The sequence below is a fragment of the Geotrypetes seraphini genome, chromosome 3, assembly GCF_902459505.1.
Source record: "Geotrypetes seraphini chromosome 3, aGeoSer1.1, whole genome shotgun sequence".
Taxonomy (NCBI): domain Eukaryota; kingdom Metazoa; phylum Chordata; class Amphibia; order Gymnophiona; family Dermophiidae; genus Geotrypetes; species Geotrypetes seraphini.
This window is the reverse complement of record NC_047086.1, coordinates 166283774-166306919: the sequence shown is the minus strand read 5'-3', so window position 1 is coordinate 166306919 and position 23146 is coordinate 166283774. Positions and strand designations below refer to the sequence as shown.

Below are 23146 nucleotides of genomic sequence, written 5' to 3'. Positions count from 1 at the left end.
TAACTTTAGGATTTTTCTCCTCTCTTGCATCCATCTGGAGCCATCCAGAAATATTGTTTCTCTCTCAGGAACATAACTGAGGCAGCTTGTCCCAGAAAAGCAATGCTTCTTTATCCCTGGGAAAACCACAGAGAACCATAAAAAAGTGGCAATTTTAGGATTGTAAGGGTGGGGTCGGGATATAGCATGCAGGTAAACCGCCAAAAAAACTCTTTTTAAAGATCGCCCCCCAAAAAAATTTCTTATTTAAGCTGTTAGCTAGTACTCATAGAAATATGTGCTGACAGGAAAACACTGCAGTTAGAGCTGAAACAACTCACAAGGAGATCCTCTGCCTCAACTTGCTGGAAAGCTGACCTTTGAATCTTCTGACTGCCCCATAGGCCTGACGTTCATGGCTGGTCACCTCTGCCACCCTCAGACATGCCGCGCAGCATGCCTGACTCCGATCCCAGGCACTCCTCCACGGAACGACACAGCCTGTGCTCGACCCACTAGTGGACGAACCTGGGGTGAGCTAGCTTTCAAGGGAACGGTCCCTGAGATCCGATCTGATGTGCAGGCTATCCAGAGGGCTACTTAAAAAGCTGTGGAACCACGGGGTGCAAGGGGATATCTACCGATGGATCAAACACTGGTTGGCAGGCAGGAAACAGAGGGTTGGAGTAAAGGGCCAATACTCAGACTGGCAATGGGTCACGAGTGGAGTTCCATAGGGGTCGGTGCTGGGACCTCTACTGTTCAATATATTTATTAACGATCTGGAGACGGGGACAAAATGTGAGGTTATCAAATTTGCTGATGACACCAAACTCTGCAGCAGGGTTAGAAACACGGAAGACTGTGAAGACCTGCAAAGGGACCTAACGAGACTGGAAGACTGGGCAAAAAAGTGGCAAATGAGTTTTAACGTAGAGAAATGCAAGGTCATGCATGTAGGGAAAAAGAACCCGATGTTCAGCTACAAAATGGAGGGAACACTGCTAGGGGTGAGTAACCTTGAAAGGGACCTGGGGGTGATGGTCGACACATCACTGAAACCATCGGTGCAGTGTGCGACAGCCTCAAAGAAAGCAAACAGAATGCTGGGCATCATCAAAAAGGGTATCACAACCAGGACGAAGGAAGTCATCATGCCGCTGTATCGTGCAATGGTGCGCCCGCACCTGGAGTACTGTGTTCAATACTGGTCGCCGTACCTCAAGAAGGACATGGCGGTACTAGAGGGAATGCAGAGGAGGGCGACTAAACTGATAAAAGGTATGGAAAATTTTTCATACGCTGACAGGTTAAAAATGCTGGGGCTGTTCTCCCTGGAGAAGAGGAGACTTAGAGGGGACATGATAGAAACCTTCAAAATCCTAAAGGGCATAGAGAAAGTGAATAAGGACAGATTATTCAAACTGTGGGGAGCCACAAACACTAGGGGTCACTCGGAGAAATTGAAAGGAGACAGGTTTAGAACAAATGCTAGGAAGTTCTTTTTTACCCAGAGGGTGGTGGACACATGGAACGCGCTTCCGGAGGATGTGATAGACCAGAACTCTGTACAGGGGTTCAAGGAGGGTTTGGATAGGTTCCTGGAGGATAAGGGGATAGAGGGGTAAAGATAGAACTTGAGGTAGGTTATAGGAGTTGTCAGAAACCACTTCACAGGTCGCGAACCTGATGGGCCGCCGCGGGAGCGGACCGCTGGGCGAGATGGACCTCTGGTCTGACCAAGTGGAGGCAACTTCTTATGTTCTTACTAGCTGATGCCCCGGCGTTGAACGGGTATTTAATTATAGCAATAACACTGTAAATGGATTCAAATAAAGATACTTTATAGTGGTGAATGAAATAATTTTTTAACAGCTTTATAAAAAGTACAATATTCAAATTATAATGTGAAATATTTGACAAAATGAATACAATACAACTAACACAAAACTTGATTATAAACAACATTTTTAGTTTCACCTCCAGTAGCAAGAACATATAAATTCTTGGGTGAACAGACCCCCAGAACATATCACCCCAGGTAGTGAGGGATCTGCATACAAAGTTTCGTTGAAATAGGTCAAGCCGTTTTTGATTTACTGTGAGAATGGCAGCTGTTAACATTTTTTCCATTGACATGAATGGGTGAAATCTGAATTTCTGTTTGTAGCTCCGCCCACGTGTGCAGGTGGGCCGAGAGACCCCCAGAACATATCACCCCAGGTAGTGAGGGATCAGCATACCAAGTTTCGTTCTAATCGGTCAAGCCGTTTTTGAATTATTGTGAGAATGGCAGCTTTGTACTTTTTTTCCATTGACATGAATGGGTGAAATCTGATGTTCTGTTTGTAGCTCCGCCCACGTGTGCAGGTGGGCCGCGAGACCCCCAAAACATATCACCCCAGGTAGTTGGAATTACTGTGAGAATGGCAGCTTTTTACATTTTTTCCATTGACATGAATGGTTGAAATCTGATGTTCTGTTTGTAGCTCCGCCCACGTGTGCAGGTGGGCCGCGAGACCCCCAGAACATATCACCCCAGGTAGTGAGGGATCTGCATACCAAGTTTCGTTCAAATCGGTCAAGCAGTTTTTGAAGTACTGTGAGAATGGCAGCTTTTTACTTTTTTTCCATTGACATGAATGGGTGAAATCTGATGTTCTGTTTGTAGCTCCGCCCACGTGTGCAGGTGGGCTGAGAGACCCCCCAGAACATATCACCCCAGGTAGTTGGAATTACTGTGAGAAAGGCAGCTTTTTACATTTTTTCCATTGACATAAATGGGTGAAATCTGAATTTCTGTTTGTAGCTCCGCCCACGTGTGCAGGTGGGCCGCGAGACCCCCAGAACATATCACCCCAGGTAGTGAGGGATCTGCATACCAAGTTTCGTTCAAATCGGTCAAGCAGTTTTTGAAGTACTGTGAGAATGGCAGCTTTTTACTTTTTTTCCATTGACATGAATGGGTGAAATCTGATGTTCTGTTTGTAGCTCCGCCCACGTGTGCAGGTGGGCTGAGAGACCCCCCAGAACATATCACCCCAGGTAGTTGGAATTACTGTGAGAAAGGCAGCTTTTTACATTTTTTCCATTGACATAAATGGGTGAAATCTGAATTTCTGTTTGTAGCTCCGCCCACGTGTGCAGGTGGGCCGCGAGACCCCCAGAACACATCACCCCAGGTAGTGAGGGATCTGCATACCAAGTTTCGTTCAAATCGGTCAAGCTGTTTTTGACTTACAGTGAGAATGGCAGCTTTTTACATTTTTTCCATTGACATGAATGGGTGAAATCTGATTTTCTGTTTGTAGCTCCGCCCACGTGTGCAGGTGGGCCGCGAGACACCCAGAACATATTATCCCAGGTAGTGAGGGATCTGCATACCAAGTTTCGTTCAAATCGGTCAAGCCGTTTTTGCGTGATCGCAGCACATACACACAAACATACATACACACACACATACATACCTCCGATTTTATATATATAGATGTTGACAAGCAGGGAACCCTCTAGAAGCAGACTTTGGGCAGACTGGATGGACCATTCAGGTCTTTATCTGCCGTCATATACTATGTTACTTTTTCCAAAGGTCCCGCGATCTCCCACAGTCAGAGCTGTCCCCGTAGGGAACCTCCACAGAATCCAAAGACTAAATTACACTAAATAAAGCACGAGCAGAAAAGACATGCTCCTACAGCCTGGCTTGTAGGAAGAAAGACTTAGGTTACAGGCACAGTGATAAGGTAAGAGCTGGAAGGGTTTAAGTCTCTGAAGTTTGAGGCTTCCTACAAAGAACTGGTAGGTAGACGGTCCCGGAATAAGTTCTCAAAAATTAAAACTTACATTTCCTTCCCTTAGTGGTAAAAACAGATCTTTTAGGAGATTTAGTCATCTTTTCATCTTCAAATTAACAGAATTCTGGAACGCTTTACTGCTTACATTACGAAGTTTGCGTTCCTTCATTCTATTCGGGAAAACCTTGTTTGCTAAAAACTTTGGAAACTAACCACTCTAGTTTACTTTTCCCTTTATTATATTTATTTATTAAATTACTGTTAACCAAGTCGAGCTCCTTCTGGCTGATGACATGGTCTATAAAATTAAGTTTAATGAGTTAGTTATTTTGTAAGGATTTGTGTAAGTGGCATATGATGGGCCGCTGAAAAGTTCTCAGCCTAGACAGCAAAGTTGAGGCAGTCTCCATCAAGGGCTATACACTTACCCCCTGTTTTGCGAAGCCGCACAGTAACGGCCCTGAAGCCCTTTAAATCTCTATGGGCTTCGGGGCCATTACCACCGCGCAGCCGCTAGCGCGGCTTCGTAAAACATGCCCTTAGTTCAAGGATTTTCCATTTTTTACAATACAAGGACTAGGAGGCATGCGATCAAACTACTAAATAGTAGATTTAAAACAAACTGGAGAAAATATTTCTTCACTCAGTGGGTAATTAAACTCTGGAATTCACTGCCAGAGAATGTAGTGAACGTGGTTAGCTTTGCAGGGTTTAAGAAGGACTTAGAAAAGAGAAATCAATTCCAAGACCAAGCTTCTCTGGTTCCATACCACCACACAATCAGTGCCTATCACGCTTATTCTACCCTCCGGTACAACACTAAACGCTAGAAATCAAGGTGCTAGAAATCCTACTAGATGCCACACTATCCTACACACCACAAATATCCAATCTCTAGGGATTAAAGCAGCTGAAACTGATCAAACTATAAAACTGGGATGGTCACAGCTTCCCTTTCCATTTTTGCTTTTGTTGGTTGTCATCTGAGTTCTTTTGCAACGTTTCCTTTCCATTTCATCTGTCTTTCCCCTTCCTTCCCTACAACTGTGTCTAACATTGATCTTTCATCTTTTTTCTCTGTTTCTTTGTTCTCTGCTTCTCTATCCACTTGTAGCTAAATTTCACCTTTTCTTCCCCATTTACCCTCCAATCCTCAATCTTTGCCTCCTATCTACTTTCTAACTTTTAATCTTCCACTCTTTCTCCCACCCTTTCCTCCTCTTTTACTTGGTTTATAGTTTTTCATCTCCAGCTCACTGGCTCCTAAGCCATCATCATCCTTTTTTTTCCAGTCTCACTTCTTCCTCTTATGTTCTTATGTCCAGGGCACAATTTGGATGTTTGGGGCTAGACTTGTTTTAAGTGCCAAAACTGTCCACTGGAGAAATGTAAGCATGCTCTACCCCCTCCCCTACACATTCTCTCAGTGGTCACTGATACCCTTCCGCTGCCCCCCCTCAAAAAAAAAAAAAAAAATGTAAATGAAACAGTACATCCTGCCTGTATGACAGTTTCATATGTAATGGACAGTCCTATTAGAACAACAAGCAGGTTCCTGAAGTAGCCTAGTAGGCGGTTTATGAACCATAGAGATGATGACTCAGGCCCATACACCAATCAAACTACTACACTTATGGTGGAATATGAGAGCCTTACATAACCCATCCAAATCCTACTTACCTACATATAGGTGACACCTGCAGACATAAGAGCTAATGTTGTGGCATACAGTTGGGTCCAGTAAGTTTTGGGTAGATTTTGGAGGGTTCACTATACAATATAAGGGGTTTATGGGATTCCTAGGGTGCTCTGCTGGGATGTCTGTATGGCCAGCCTACTAAAAATGCTGGCCCCTCCTACATCCTAGTGGCTTGTTTTGTGCGAATTTCTTTTGAATGTTTAGTTTTTGAAAACGATTCAAAAAGACTGACACACTGTGCACAACCACATCGACGAAATGGCAATTTTCAAAACAAAAAAGAGAGACGTTTTTCTGCTTTGAAAAATGGTCATATTCGCTATTGGATCTCCGAATGTGTTCCGCAAATTGTCCAAACTCGGGTTTGGACGCCATATTGAAAATGCCCCTACAAATCTATTACTGGAATTTTGAACGCGAAAAGCAAGAACGTCGCTAAAATGGTTCCATTCCCCCAACGCCACGGAAGATTTTATGCTGCCCCTCACCTAAGTTAGGGGTCCTTTAATTAAGGTGCACTAACCGATTTAGCGTCTGCTAAAGATTAGTGCGCAGTAAATGCTAAGATGCCCATAGGAATATAATGGATGGCTTAGCATTTAACGCACACTAATCTTTAGTGTGCGTTAAATCGGTTACCGCACCTTAATAAAAGGACCCCTTAATTAAAAGAACAAAACATGCATTCCCTTTACAAATGAATGTAAAATCTAGGGTTAAAATGTTCCCACAGACATATGTACCTTGTTGGAAAGTTGCCCCACAATGTAATATTACTATTTCTTATTTTGGTTTATTCCTTCCATATTAGACAATTCCAAAATCTGCGTATTTCCCGTGTATGCATTTTCGTTCAAAACTTCTCTCATCAGTTTCACAGGTGTATATATCTTACCTGAATATTCATAATGATGCTCATAATATTTTTAAAAAAAAAATTCAGGTGTTGATATTCAAAAGGGTTTAACTGGTCAGGAGAAGCTCCTGCTTGATTAAACCCCTCTCAATTGGCCATGTCCGGATATTTAGCATCACTTAACCAGATGGTGCCACTGAATATCCTTCTGATTGCCTAGGTTAGGGGCAATCTAGGGATAAAATGCGAGTAGCGCCAGCACATAAATGGTTAACAGTGATATTCAGACCGCTAACCGGTTAAGTGAGCGAATATAGGGCTCCTTTTACACAACCATGTTAGGCGTTTTTATCACCGGTCACAGCGGTATTAGCTCCGATGCTAATAGGTTTCCTATGAGCATCAGAGCTAATACCACCACAGCCAGCGATAAAAAAAACTTAATGCAAAAGGGGTGGGTGGGAGGGATAACTAGGAAAGCTGAAAAGTTTTCCTAACTTTACCTGCTGAGTTAACTGGCATTGGTCTTAATATTAGCCAGTGCCCGGTTAACGTCTGGGTTGCCACACTATCCTGGATATTCAGTGCTGAAGGCCAGACCTCAGAAGCCCCAGTGATGAAAATCCAGGGTCAATTCAGCCTGTGGTTGTGAGTAGCTTACATATCATTTCCCACTGCAGGCTGGATATCAGGCCCTCAGTTTTCTTAAATACTAATGGATAGGCATATGAGCCTTACATTTAATCACAGGGCAATTTTCATATTACATGCAGCCCTGTACAGTCCATGAGTATTCTTTACCCAGAGCATTTTTTTAGGTTGGGGAAGTCGGGAGGGAGCCACTGGACCTCCGGTGATTTTTTATGTTTGACAGTGAGGGATTGTGGTTGCCTCTGTGACTTCTGTGTCAGTGTCTGAGCAATTAGCATTCAGGCATTGACAGACCTCTTAAATCTGTCAATAGTTTAACAGTTTTCTGTGTGTCATTGTTTTGAGCATTGCACAGAGTCTGCTAACGAGCTCGTTTTAATTCTGCTTACTACTGCTATTTATTATTTCTATACCGCTGCCAGATGCACACGGCGCTGTCCATTAAACACACAAGAGAGGGTTGCTGCTCAAAAGAGCTTGCAATCTAGTTATGACAGACACAACCTGGGATATAAAACAAATTAAATAAATAGATAAAACTTTGCCTATGAAAAAAAATCCAAAAAGACTTGCAGCTACTTTTCTGTAATTTTTCCACCTAAAGCAGCATGTGTAGTTTTGAAAATATTTTGGAAACCCCACCCTAATTCAAGCCTGACAATGCCTCCATTGAATGTGGGTAAAAATACACATAATTTCAACAGGAGAGTAACTTCATTCAAAATATTTTAGATTTTTCAGATCCAAAATCTGCCTATATAATAGAAAAATCTTACTTCATTCAACACATGTAGAAATATTATGCTATGATGTAACAAATATACCATTGCTGGCCTGGATGGGGCTGAACACTTTTTACAATACAGTATTTGTATATGGTGTTGGATAAAGTAAGATTTTTCTATTATATAGGTCAAAATACACATGCCATTCCACCCAAATGAAAATGTCTTATCTCTATATTACAATGCATCGTGTGTTCAATAGTTGACTACAGGACTGTATATATTTACTTTTTAATTGGGAGGGTGGGATAAATTTCTTTGTGTTGCAATATTTGAAAGTTTGGTTGCGCTTATTATATAATGTACATATATGTGAATCATTATTGCGCATTTGTAGTTTGAAAATCAATAAAAAATTTGAAAAAAGAAAAAAAAAAAAAAGGACTGTACGTACCCCCTTTCATCATGCCCACTTCGTAACACTTGCGCAACCGGCAGGCTTGGCAGCTCTTCCTCCTATTTTTATCAATGGTGCACTGGTTGGTTGCTGGGCACATGTAATCATTGTGGCCTGCAAAGGAAAACAATGGAACATTGTTCATAGAGTGTCAGAAGATGAAACCAAAGTAGTAAGTTACCGAGCAATGCTATGTATTTTTTTATTTTTAAAAATTTATGCCCTGTCTAAAACTAGGCAGTTTACAAAAGGAAATCATACATAAATTATTTGTACGCCGGGATTTATTTATTTATTCCGTTTTCTGTGCCATTCTCCCAGGGGAGCTCAGAACGGTTTACATGGATTTATTCAGGTACTCTGTCCTGGCGGCCTCACAGTCTGTCTTTATCTATTTACACCTGGTTTCAGTTGGTGTAACTCTCCATGCCAAAAGTTGAGCATTGATCCCAGCACTGGGCACCAGTCCCAGAATGCTCATTATAGAAAACCATTCAGTGCTGATTTTTTTTATCCAAATTTTGGACACCATTTACAGAATGAAGCCCTTAAGTGGATAACATGTTGATGTGGTTCAGCCTTCTGGCTTGGACTTTAAAACTTTTCTAATTTGTTTGTGTAATTTTCTATGGGTGCATTCTTAAAGTTGTATAATGAAATCCAGTAGCATGACAGCTGTGGTAGTGGTGGTTGTACGTTCAGCTCTAGGTTACATCCTTGGGTGGGGAGGAAGTGGAAGCAGCGGGAGGGAGGCAATAATGTTACGACAAAACTTGAAAAATCTTCAACTGTAACGATGGCAAATTTAACCAGTAAAACTCTATATTATATATTTTGGTATTAGATCCCTAGTGTTCCAAGTTAGGATAAAGACTTGTATTTAAAAAAAAACTTACACTGTAAGGATAACTATGACAAATTGTAACCTGTAAACTCTATATTCTCCTGATGAAGCTCTTCAAAAAATTAAAGAGGGAAACGGGGACTCTCCATTGAGCAAAGTCCTAACTTGGATATTACAATACAGCTTCCAAGCTAAGTACTGATTTTATGTGGCTAAGGTTCCCTTTAATATGAATATTTATGGAACAAAGTCTTTAAAAAATATGAAATAAGAAAAATTACAGATAGAAAGTTTTATATTAAGGCCCTCTTTTACTAAGGTGCACTAACCAATTAGTGCGCGCCAATCGATTTAGCGCTCCTTAGTAAAAGAGGGGGTAAATGAATTATAATAAAATAAGGGGCTCATAATCGAAAGAGAAAAACGTCCAAAAATCGGCCTAAGTCGGCACTTGGACGAACATTTCTTAAAAACGTCCAAGCGCTGATAATGAAACCGGGTTTTGGACATATTTCTAAACGACCTAGGCCTTCATAGTGCCACTCAACGTCCAAAGCTAAACGGGGCGTTTTGGGAGGCGTGTCGAGGGCAGGAATTGGGCGGGACGTAGGCTGGCTTAGACTTAGTCGTACAGCATGTATAACCGAAAGTTTAACAACAGAGCCTAGACGGAACTTGGACGTTGTGACTTAGACCATGTAAAACATGGTTTAAGTAACAAAAACCCACCTAAACTTACCAGATAAGCACTGCAAACACATAACACAGACTCCCACCCACTACCCCAGTGATCACCAACCCCCCCACCAACATAAAAATTTTATTCACAACTTTAAATTTCACCCTCCAGACCATCATCACTTGGCCGCCTGGCATAGGAAAGCCTAGTCGTCCAGCCCAGAGACAGCTTAAGCCATCTTGGGGGTGGGTTAGGGACCCATAGAGAGTAAGACCCATGCCCATAAGCCCCTGTAATCACTGCATTGATACAGAAACATGTGCACTGCCTTATACACCCCCAAAACCCTGTTTTACTGGCATATAAGTGGCTCCTGCAGCCATAAGGGCCACATGGGGTGGTAGATAAGTGGGTCTAGGGGATTCTGGTTAGGGAGGCTCACCGTAACCTATAAGGGAGCTGTAGTGAGGAGAAGCTATGGCACCCTTTTTGTGAAGTTCACAGCAGTGCCCTGTAAGGTACCCCACTGTTTAGGTGGCATGTCTAGGTGTGCAGTCCATCACTTTGCAGACCCCTCCCACGTTCAACAGGGCTTGTTCTAGGGGTTTTGGACTTGGACGGAAAGTTGGACGGAAATGTGGTATAAAGATAGACGATTTAGTGGCTTGGATGATCAGATTGGCAGGACATATAATTAGACGACTTTCGAAAGAAAAAAATGTTGGATGTATCTTTTGAAAATGTGTCTTAGGCTCTTTTTAACTTTGGACGACTTGCCTCAGAGAGAACGGGAACCCGAAGGCCTTGAGCATGTGCAGATACTCAAGGCGCAGCGCGAAGGAGGTAGATCTTCGGGCACCGGCACCGGCATGTCCTGTGCATTGGTGCCGATGCCAATGGGGGTAAGGAATTTGATCGGATGAGTGGGTGGATGCCTGGGGGATGCCGGATCACGGCGGGGAGGGGTGCGACTTGAGCAGAGGGTGCCGGATCGCGGAGGGGGGAGCACTCGTAAATCGAGGCACGCTCGGTTTCCGAGGCGCTGATTTTGCGAATGTTTTGCTCGTCTTGCAAAACACTCGCAAACCGGTGCACTCGCAAACCGAGGTACCACTGTAATTAAATTTACAGCTAAAGTTAATCAAATGACCATATCCAGTTAACTGGTGATAGGCTCAGGAGTAATCTAAGGAAATACTTTTTTTTACATAAAGGGTGGTAGATGCATGGAACACTCTCCCAGAAGAAGTGGTAGAGATAGAGACTGTGTCTAAATTCAAGAAGACATGGGATAGGCATGTTGGATCTCTTAGAGAGAGGAAGAAATAATGGTTACTACGGATGGGCAGACTAGATGGGCCATTATCTGCCATCATGTTTCTATGTTTCTAACTATAGGACAGCACTTTATTGGTGAGAAACGTGATTAGGTTTAACTGGTAGCACTGATATCCTTCCAGAATGCCCAAATCAGGTTTGTTTGTTTTTTACTTGATATATTCTGTTGCCTTGACAAAATTTATCTGGTCAGCAGAGTGGTGTGGGAATGATGGAGGATTCAAAAAGTAGGGTTTTTCTAGGTAACTCCCAAAGTTGCATCAAGATTATCAAATGGTCTTTCAGAAACAGTTTACAGTTTATTAGAATTTGATACATTGCCTAAGAAAAACATCTCAATAGCTGATAGACCACATAAATTACAATAAATAGATGGAAATTCTTCAAATAAAATGGAATAAAAAATAAGATAAAAGAAAATATTACAGCAATCCTATAAAAATAAAAAAGTAAAAAAAAAATTACACCATTCCTTATAAGAAAAAAAGAAAACAAGCTATAACCTAAAAATGAAGCTATAATTATCTGCGTCATCCTCAGGCCAACTAATATCCCAAGTCAAAATACCGCACCATCTTCAAAGAAGTTTATGAAAGGCTTCCTGAAAAATAAATATTTGGAGAACTTGCTGGTCTCGTGTTGTAGATAATTTGGTAATGATCTAGATGAATAATTCAAAGAAGAAAGTACTGTAAATAAAGTTTTATCTTAATATCCTTGCTGGAGATTAAGGAATCAATAATCTAAATTTTAAAAAAAGAAGTTGACCTATTTGACTGATTTTAATGGGGGGGAGGGGGGTTGTTATCAACCTGGTATACTGTTAACATGGGTTCTTTTAGCACAGGGTTTCATTGTATAAAATGGGACTCTGCTAAAATAGCATGACTTGTAAAAACCCTTTCTTAACTATAGCCTAGGCCAGGGGTAGGGAACTCTGGTCCTCGAGAGCCGTATTCCAGTCGGGTTTTCAGGATTTCCCCAATGAATACGCATGAGCTCTATTTGCATGCACTGCTTTCAATGCATATTCATTGGGGAAATCCTGAAAACCTGACTGGAATATGGCTCTCGAGGACCGGAGTTCCCTACCCCTGGCCTAGGTCAATGTCCCGCAAACTTTCATGAGCCGCGGCACACTAGACATAGTGGCCGCGGCTTGAGGCATCCAGAAGTGCACAGTCATCGCCATGATGACATGGATGCCAGTGGAGGGTGCCAGCAGGGAAGAGGACTGGAGAGAAGGAGAGGTGCTGGTGCCGGCTGATTGCCTACAGGATGTGCCTCTCGCCACTGTAGGCAGTGCCTCTCTTCCTCCCCAGTGTGCCACGGTACACCTGAAATCTCAGGAGGCACACTAGTATGCCACAGCACAGTTTGCGATTCATTGGCCTAGGTTGATAACTTCAACCCTAAATATTAATAGAGATACAGGCATCTCATATACAAAATGACATACAATAGACAACCAATGCTTAGAGCTCCTGCAGGCCAGCGAGGTAAATGCTCCGACGCTCACAGGAATTGAACGGGCATCGGAGCATTTACCCTGTCGGCCCACGGTAAAACGCTTTACCGCTGCTTGATGAAAGGATCCCCTAGTTTGTTTATTTGTGAACCTGTTCAAAGTGTACTAGATATATTTTGTATAATTTGTAAGCACTGAAGATCGAAAGCACATATACCATGTATTAGGGCATTACAATGGTCCAATCTGCACATAAGAGGGGCCGCAGAAAAGGTCTCAGCCCAACCAACAAAGTAGGGGAAGCACTACCATTTTAACAGCATGTGCCCTGCCCGGCCATGATATAATAAGATATTTCCATCAAACAAATTCTAAAATAATTGTACTTATTGAATGCGTCAGGCTAAACTAATTTGCTGACACAAATTGACATTACGGTATGTACTTAAGCTAACGGTACACAACTAAAGTGACCCCAAATTGCCATGGAAATATAATACGTCAGCATCCAGTCTGTCTATCCTCATCTGCCACTCAGCATTACTAAAGAGAGGGAGGGATTTGAATTTAGCTCACGTCTTTTCAGGAGTAGTTTAAGGTGAGTTACATGTGTATTTTACTGTGTCCTGAGGGGATTACAATCTAAAAGGGACATAGTCAGCTGCAGCAATCATTGGTTTTATTTTAAATATCGGCTGCAATGCTAAAAAAAACAAACCAAATCAATCCAAATATTTGATGCCATTGGTGATGAATATGTGCCTAAGGCAGTCAGCACTGGAAATTATCCAGATCAGTGCCTACATATGTAGGGTGAAGTTATCAAGCTCAGTTAAGGCGATAATGCCTGCTATTTACCCTTTAACAAAACAAAAAGGGCACTCATGCAGGAAGCACAGTAATGAATTCCAAACCATGCAAATGTATGTCAAGAAACTGATTTTTATGTAAACACAATACTTTGGTTTGGGGTCTGCACCGGATGCACACTACATGCCATGGTATAGTCTATAAAATTGCCCCCATCTGGGAGTACCAGACCATCTCTAAAAGGGGCAGCACCTATTAAAAGAAATGTCTCTCATGTGGTCTCCACCCAGTCAAAGCCTCCCCTCCATAGTGCCCCCAATACCAATCCCACAAAGTGTGCCTTCCACTTTGAATGGCTGTCTCCCCACATCAGGGATGATTCCCCCAGCTTCCACCTCCGATGGCTCCCACCTCACTCACAGCTGCTAAAGTCCTTGCAGGGGGAGGGGGGGATTGGAAAATATTTTTAATCTTCAATTTGGGTGCAATTTTTGAATATGAAGATGGGGGGTGCTATATATATTTGTCATAGATTACAATTTGATTGAATTTAGGTGCTAGTATACTGTAATATGATTGTATAATATGTTGCACTTATTGTTGGTTTCAAAATGAATAAAGATTTTTTTAAAATAAATAAATAAAGTCCTTGAGGGGGTGTCTAAGGAGTGAGCAAGAGTGATCCCCTGTCGCTCCTGCTCTGTCAACACCAAGATCCAAAATGGAGATGCTAATATGGTTTGGAAGGATCAGATGTATAGCGCGATATCACAAGGCCTAGATACACGTGATCCAAGTCCTGAATTTCTTTTTTGGAGCCTTAAATTCTTGATTTTTTTTTTTTTTTTCTGCTCTGGTCTTCATATAACAGTAACTTGAATTATGTCCATTTCTCCTGCGGCTAAGCTGGCATCGCTCATTTCTTCTTCCTGTTAGCACCCTGTGTTTCATCAAGCAACAGCTGCAGATCAGTGAACCACACGGTGCTAGCAGGAAGAGAGAAGTGCTGGCTCCTTGGTAGCTACTCACCATTTATATTTCTGGCAGGCTTCCTATTTCCTTGTAACCTGTACAATAGTAATTCCCGGGCTCAGATTAATCTTCTCAGAATTTTAGCTTATTACTTCATTGTCATGATTACCATTCCTTTCACTGGCTGCACCGTCTTGTATTTTCTACAGCAGATCAGATAATTATAGGAGAGCATGAGGAAACGAATAGGGCATGAGAGATTATGAGGGGAATCAGAGGTGGCTGAGGGATGTGTATTTTTTTTTTTTTAGTGTACATTTGGTTCATTAATGTGCCTTAAAAATCTTAAAAGTGTGCAAAATTGACTTCTTGAGGGTAATTGTGCAACTGAGCTCCTAGTTTAAGGCAAAAAAAAAAAAAAAAAATGTACATGAAGAAGGACACGGTACTACTTGAAAGGGTCCAGAGAAGAGCGACTAAGATGGTTAAAGGGCTGGAGGAGCTGCCGTACAGTGAAAGATTAGAGAAACTAGGCCTCTTCTCCCTCGAACAGAGGAGATTGAGAGGGGACATGATCAAAACATTCAAGGTACTGAAGGAAATAGACTTAGTAGATAAGGACAGGTTGTTCACCCTCTCCAAGGTAGAGAGAGCAAGAGAGCACACTCTAAAGTTGAAAAGGGATAGATTCCAGGGATTCAAGACAAAGTTAGACAAGTTCCTGCTGAACCAGAACGTACGCAGATAGGGCTAGTCTCAGTTAGGGCACTGGTCTTTGACCTGGGAGCCGCCGCATAAGCGGACTGCTGGGCACGATGGACTACTGGTCTGACCCAGCAGCGGCAATTCTTATGTTCTTAAACCTGCTTCAGAAAGAAAAGTAGAAATCTTGATTTAAGGTGTGAGAAATTATAACTATAAATGATTAAAATACCAGCATTTATATACTGCCTAAAACTTAACAGCTCCTAAAAAAATGATCTCCTAGGTGCATAAACTGTAAATAATTTGTGTACAATGTGTGCATTTAATGGCATAGCAAGGGTGCGAGGCACCCGGGGCTGTGCTGCCCCTTCCCTGCCTCCGCCTCCCCCAGCTCCTTTCCCGATCCTGCCTGCCATGTGCACTTCCCCCACTCTTTCCCCAATCCTGCCTGCTGCATGCACCCCCCTCCCTTCCCACATACCTCTAGTGGAAGTTGTTGCTCACAGTGGTCAACAACGTGCTCCTTGCGACCCCATTGGCTCTACCTCTGACATCACTTCCTATGCGTGGCACTCAGAAGTGACATCAGCGGGAGAGCCAACGATGGCACGAAGAGCACATTGTTGACCACCATGACCAACAACTTCAACTATAGCAGGGGTGTCAAAGTCACCTCCTCGAGGGCCGCAATCCAATCGGGTTTTCAGGATTTCTTCAATGGATATGTATGAGAGCTAGTAGCATACAATGAAAGCAATGCATGCAAATAGATCTCATGCATATTCATTGGGGAAATCCTGAAACCTGACTGGATTGCGGCCCTCAAGGAGGGACTTTGACACCCCTGAACTATAGGTATAGGGGAAGGGGGCGCATGTGTGGAGGGGAGGAATGGGAAGAGGCTGGAGGGGGCGGAGAGAAGGAGGGGTGCTGGTGCCCCCTTCAACATGGCGCCCAGGGTGGACCGCCCCAACCCCTTACTACACATGCGGCCCCGTAATGTATTTTGTGTGGCCCCGGTCGAGGGTGATGCAGTGTTTTCCTCTGCTGTCCCCGGGTGTTTATCATCTTGCCGGCTCCCTCCTCTGTCTTGCAGCAGCATTTGCGCGTTTGTGCTGCCCCAGAAAATTTTTTTTCGGCCAATGCGGCCCAGGGAAACCTTCAGGTTGGACACCCCTGATCTAATGTGTGTGAGAAAATATTTGTCAAGGAGCCATGATGACATCGATGTAAGCATGCTGTGCTGCTCCTTGACACAATTTATTTTGTTTGGGGGAGGGGGCTTCCTTCCCACTTGTAGCTGATCCCTTTTTTTGTGACATAAATTACCAGCTTTGCATATTCTCACTGCTCAGAGCAAGAGCCCTGTGTTTGGGGGGTGATGTGTCATTCAGTCCTGTAGGTCCAGCTGCCTCCACCACCCCCCCCGAAAGTTTGAGTGGGGCTGAGACAGTGCCTGAGGCCTTAATTGTCTGACAACAATCAAAAATAAAGATCATCAGAATAGCTGCAGATAATACATATCTTAATATCTAAATTTAATTAAAGTATCAAATGCCCAAGAAAAAAGTGACAAAGAAAATTAAACAGCGCAAACTTCATTAAATATACAGGATGGGCCACAAATAGGTATATAATCATTATATAAGTAGGTATTTATTAATTTATTTTTATTATACAGGTATTGAATAGGTATAATATAGTATTGAATGATAAATTAAGTAAAAGCGAAACAATGTAACCAATACAAAAGTTCATGACATCTGTAAAATAAAAAGAATGAATAAATACTGTATACCAGGGGTGCCCACACTTTTTGGGCTTGCGAGCTACTTTTAAAAAGACCAAGTCAAAATGATCTACCAACAATAAAATTTAAAAAAAAACCACAAAGCGTACTGTATGCATAGAAAATGCTAATTATCATTCCTATTCCGGGATTTTTTCAAAGAGGTCAAAGCACTATCACCTAAGTAACAACCATACAAAACTAGGCAAAATACCCCCCCCCTCTTTTTACTAAACCACGATAGCAATTTATAGGCTCCCTGCGCTAAAAAACGCTATTACGGTTTAGTAAAAGGGGATCATAGTGTAAAATATAGACAGCAGATATAAATTCAGACACATTTTGATCACTAAATTTAAAATAAAATCATTTTTCCTACCTTTGTTGTCTGGTGATTTCATGAGTCTCTGGTTGCACTTTCTTCTTCTGACTGTGCATCCAATCTTTCTTCCCTTCTTTCAGCCTGTATGCTTCCTCTCCTCCAGACCTCATTCCTTCCCCCAACTTTTTCTTCCTCTCTCCCTGCCTCCCTTTCTTTTTTCTCTCTTCATGCCCCCTTTCCTTTTTTCTGTTTCTCTTCTTTCCTTCTGTCTCCCTGCCTGCCCTCTTTCTTTCTTTCTCCCTGCCCTCCTCCAAGTCACTGCCACTGCTGCTGCCATCGGGGAACAGGATGGGCTCTGCGATCGACTCACTTTGCCTTGGCGATCTACCGGTCGGATCGCGATCAACCTATTGGGCACCCTTGCTGTATACCTACTTTTGGCCCAGCCTGTATATAGGTCCCATAGACAAATGAATTAAAGTGGATTTTAAAAAAGTGTCAGTAGATGACACCTACGCTTCTAGAGGCCTGTAGCCAGTCAGTCACCCCTCTCATTCTCCCACTTGTCTGCAGCCTATCTGCCCCTCTCGTTCTCTCATATCTCACCTGTCCTTCTCTCTCACTAATATATCTTTCCCCATTCCCTCCGACTTCTTGTTGATTTTGCTGTCGCGTGAGATTGGGAAAAATCAACAGGTTCTTCATGAACCTTGGGTTTGCTACAACTGTCCGAGAGCTCCTTAGCTACACAGTTTAGTTGGAAGATGTGGAGGGAAGGGGGGAGGAAATTGATGGACATGGGAGTAGTGGAGGGAAAGAACATGCTGGACCAGAGTGCATAGATGCCAAAAGTAACCCATCCAGAAGAGTGACTTGTACCACCTCAATAAGTGAAATTGAAGATGAATGAGTGAGGTTATCCCCATCCCCACGGGAACTCATTTTCCCACCCCGTCCTGAAAAGTTCTTTTCCTGTCCCTGCCCCATTCCTGTAAACTCTGTACTCATCTGCACAAGCCTATTCTTGTCATATACATCTGTCCTAAATCTTCCCTGCCCCATTACTGAGGAGAGATATGATTGAAGTCTACAGAATCCTGAGTGGAGAAGAACGGGTACAAGTGGATCAATTTTCACTCCATCAAAAATTACAAAGACTAGGAGACACTCAATGAAGTTACAGGGAAATACTTTTAAAACCATTAGGGGGAAATTTTTTTTTCACTCAGAGAATAGTTAAGCTCTGGCATAGGCAGCGGAATGCTTTTTTGTTTGAGGGGGAGGCACAAACTCCGCCTCAGACCCCGCCCCCATAATGGTACTAATTGTAATATCATTTTTTCCATTCATTTTCCATATATATATATACAATATAATCTCATTAACAATACATAATGGTTAACTACAAAATTAAACTATGCAAAGCACACTGTATGTTTCTCAACATTCATTTCTACCAGAACACCTGGCCTTGGTCACACATGCAGACATAACCCCTAAGCAAATACAGGACCACAAATTAAAGTACTAATATATACAAACAAAACCCTAAGATTCAAGAATCTGCATGCAGTACAACCCCCAGAATCAACCTAGTTACCCAGCAGCGATGTGATTGCACGTCACGAAGTTAAGGAGTATTACCATCAACAGCACTTAGGAACTCTTTTGAATAGGCATAATCGGGTCTCCTGAAGCAGGGATCGAAACGGGGCCATGTCGGGACCCCTTAAATCCTATTTATAAGCTAAGTGGAAGTATTATTACTCTGCTATGCAGTGATGATTGCATGTTGATATAAGAAGAGAAGATATCACTCTCATCAACTTTGAACTACTAAAAGACTTTATAATCAATTCATTTTATTCACCAAAGACTTGGAGTGTGATCAACGTTTTATGCAGTTGCAATGACTGGAAGGTGAACTCTTACAATAGGGAGGTTTTCTAGCCTTCCCTTCAGAGTTTCATGTCTCTGAGCTCTCTACATATATTTTTGATCACCCTCTATAGACAGGTTATCTCATTGAGGTCAGTTTGCTTTGTTATACATCCATCTTTAGCATCAACTTTTAACATTCAACTTTCCTCCATTTTTCTGCTTTTTTCTCAAAATCTACTTTTCCATGCCTTCACTTCCCAACTATCCATGTGTACCATCTCCTCCCTCTTTCTTCTCCCCTAGTCCTATCTATCCATAAGATGCATGTCTTCTTATCTCTACCTTGTTGCACCCATCGCTGTGCACCATCTCCTCCCTCTGTCTCCCCTTCCCCTACATCCCTATGCACCATCTCATTTCTCTCCCATGGTCAGACATCTCTGTCTTATCCCTTCTCCCCTCATATGGTCTGGAATCTTTTTCCTCTCCTTCCTATAGCCTGGAATCTCTCTCCTCTCCCATGGTCTGGCATCTTTCTCTCCTTCCCTCGCTCTTCCCAAGGTCTAACATCTCTCTCCTCTCCTATCTGCGGTCTGGCATCTCTCTCTTCTTCCCAGTGGTCTGACAACTTTCCTTTCTTTGGGTCATCTCTCCTCCCTCCCAGTGTAACATTTCTCCCTCCCTCCTCTTCACCACTATCATGTCCAACAATTCTCCCTCTTTCTTCCTTTCTCCGTATATATCATCTTTCTTTATCTCTCATGCCACACACCTATGTCCAACAATTCTCCATTCCTTTTCCCTCCCCCTCCCCCACCAGCAGCATTTCTTTCTCTCTCCCTTCCCACTACTTCACCTGTGCAGCATCTTTTTCCTCCTTTCCTAACACCCCTCCCCCCAGGCCATGCATTTGTCCTTCCCAACCCTCTCCCAATAAGTGCAGTATCTGTCTTTCCCAACCCTCTGAGCATCTGTCCTCTCTGCCTTCCCAACTCCCTACCCCCTGCACCCAGCCCCCTTCCTTCCCTCCTCTGTCAGACTCTGCACCCAGACCCTTCCCTCCCTCCCTGTCAGACTCTGCACCCAGCCCCCCCTGTCAGACTGCACACAGCTCCCCCATCAGACTCTGCACCCTCCCTCCCTCCCCCTGTCAAACTCTGCACACAGCCCCCCCTGTCAGACTCAGCACCTCCCTCCCTCCCTCCTTCCCCCTGTCAGACTCTGCATCCAGCTCCCCCTGTCAGACTCTGCACACTCCTTCCCCCACCTCATCAGGCTATGCACCCTCCTTCCCCCAGACTCTGCACCTAGCCCCCTTCCCTCGCTCACTTTGCCCCATCCTCCTACCTCCTCTGGCCTGGTGGCCCAGAGATGCAGCAGGCAGGAGCGAGCTTTCCCGGCTCCTGTCCCACTGCTAATCTGGCCAGTCACGGCTGGTTTCTTTGGCCACTGAGTGGTAGCATGCTTTGGCGCTCCTGCTCGGCACTCAGTGACTTCTTTGGCTCCTGCAAATTCTCGCAATTCTTTGTCTGGTTCCCGTGAATTCATGACTGGCTCCCGTGATTCTTTGACTGGCTCCCACAAATTCTCATGCTCCCACTCATTACCACTCAGCAGCCGAAGAAATCAGCCATGACCAGCCGGGTTGGCATTGGGACAGGAGCTGGAAAGCTCACTTCTGCCCGCTTCACCTCTGGACCACCAGGGATGATGAAAGTGGCAATTTTTGTGGTGGCCATGGCCCCTGTGGCCTCCCCCATTCTGATGCCTATGAGCTCTGGAACACATTGCAAGAGACTGTGGTAAGAACGGATAGCATACCTGGTTTTAAGAAAGGTTTGGACAATTTCCTGGAGGAAAAGTCCATAGTCTGTTATTGCGAAAGACATGGGGGAAGTCACTGCTTGCCCTGGATCGATAGCATGGAATGTTGCTACTCTTTGGGTTTTGGCCAGGTACTAATTACCTTGATTGGCCACCGTGAGATCGGGCTACTGGGTTAGATGGACCATTGGTCTGACCCAGTAAGGCTATTCTTATGCTCTTATGTCCTCAATACCTCCATCAAAGCAGTCCAGGCAGATCTTAACTCATAAAAAATTGCACACAAAGCACAATTAATAATAAGTGACTTTTAAGGATGTCCTTAATCTCACCCCCAGACACCTTTGTTCCTCCAAAATGGTGGCTTTCTCAACCCCAGACCTAATGACGTCACTGGTTAGACAGGACTTGTATAGTGCAAAGATTATTAAGGAAGTAAATAGGAAAAGTAGGCTTGGATGAGTCTTTCAATAGTTCAAATTCCCTCAGTTGAAATGAAAAATACAGCTAGCAATATTCAATTAAAGAGAGTATGAAAGAAAGAAACTGGAGCAATATTCTTGTCATGCTGACTTTCATAGTTAAAATGCACGAGCAGTCAACAGTTATCAAATCACTGGAGGGAGAGTGGCTTGAAAGTGCTGAACAGGAACAATCTTTCAGGAGTGTATTCTCTTTCATTTAAGATGCATAAAGCAGTCAACAGTAGTCAATTAAAATGCAATGTGTGGAGGGGGAAAATAGAAATTTTATCTCTGATGGCACTGGCCTTTCACTAGGTGCCAAGAAGACATGGAGGAGAGGTACAGAATAATAAAGAGAAGGAAATGATAGAGAAGATACACTTGATAACACAGAGCCACTTCTCTTTGCTCAAGGCAAATGTTTCCAAGCAAGAGGCTACAAAAAGTCAAAGGTCTGTGTTGTTATTGAGATGTTGGTATAGTCAAAAAGCACTGTACACATTTATTTATTTACTTATTAGGATTTATTGATGTGAAATTATTGTTAACTTGTTGATGCCAATGTTCTATGCCAATGGTCAGCCCATCTCTTTTGTAAACCGCATAGAACTGAAAGGCTTTTGCGGTATATAAATAACAATTTATGTTCTGTTATTAGCTTTATGAAAAGGCTCATCCAAGTTATAGCTTGATATAAACATTGTATTAAGAATATAACAGCATTTAAATGATCAAATATTAGCATAGTCAAAGAGTGAAGCAAACATTTGGAGTTGTAAGGTTGATGAAGCCTTTTTGACCCTTTTTGTTTTAATTTCATTGCTGAGGGAATAGGGGTGAGAGTTGGGAAGAACGAGTATGCAGGTACCCTTTTGAGTCACAGCAATCAGCATTCTTGCCAAACAAGATTACTATATCCACCAGACTGAATCTCTCCTCTCTAACTGTCATTGCCTCTGTCCCACATTGAACTCCGTACTCAAGGTCCCCCCACCTCCAACCCCTCCGTCGCTCTCCCCCCCAGACTATAGCTGATTATTTCTATCACAAGCTTCATAAAATTAACCTTGAGTTCTCAACCTGAGTCAATAAGGACCTTATCCCACCCCCTCCCCCCAGTGCATGCCGGTGATGTACTAGGAGGAGTCTAAGGCCCTGATTGGCTCAGGTTGAGAACTCAAAGTTAATTTTGTGAAACTTGTCATAGAAATACTCAGCCATAGTCTGGAGGCAACGCAACTAAAGACACTCACAAAAGAAGACCTTCCAAGACCACGATGGGATGTGTGTTCAAAATGAGGAGGAGTATTTTGAGGGGGATTAATGGCAATATGTCTCTTACTGTAATATTTATTTTGTATTTAAACATTCATTATATTTTTTATCACACCTTGTATATCTCACCATATACCCCATATAATTTATGGTGAGCCCTCCAAAACTCCCCTAAAACCTACTATAACCACCTGTCTACCACTTCAATAGCCCTTATGGCTGCATATGACTCCTATTTGGCAGTATATTAGGATTTTGGTGGACTCATACTTTCCACCATAAATGTTGTGATTAGAGTAGGCGGGACTGGAGTTTAACATGGCAGGGAAGGGTGGAACTGGGCGGGCCTGGGGGGGCGGGTCAAGGGGTCCGGATTTTACTAAAGTAAAAACTGGTAGCCCTATAGAAAGGACACTTAAAGTTAACTGCTGGATTCTCTAACAGTGCCATTGTCAACAGCCATTGATTGTGTGTCAATCATGTGAGGGTGCTGTATAGAAAAATGCGCCACTGGTAAAGATAAGTGCCAAAAATATAGGTCAGGGTTTTCAAGCCCTACATTTCTGGCTCCTGTCTTTGGCGTGAATCACGCCTCCGGAGGCACCTACCAGCAC

General features: G+C 43.1%; 1 protein-coding gene across 3 annotated transcripts in view; it reads right to left on the bottom strand.

Moving 5' to 3' along the window:
* ESR1 (estrogen receptor 1) overlaps positions 1-23146 on the bottom strand; it is a 387331-nt gene that overhangs the window by 234314 nt on the left and 129871 nt on the right. For all 3 annotated transcript variants that reach the window (XM_033939699.1, XM_033939700.1, XM_033939702.1), the window contains exon 3: positions 8159-8275. In XM_033939699.1, coding sequence (XP_033795590.1) covers positions 8159-8275 — 117 coding nt within the window. The remainder of the gene's footprint in view (positions 1-8158; positions 8276-23146) is intronic.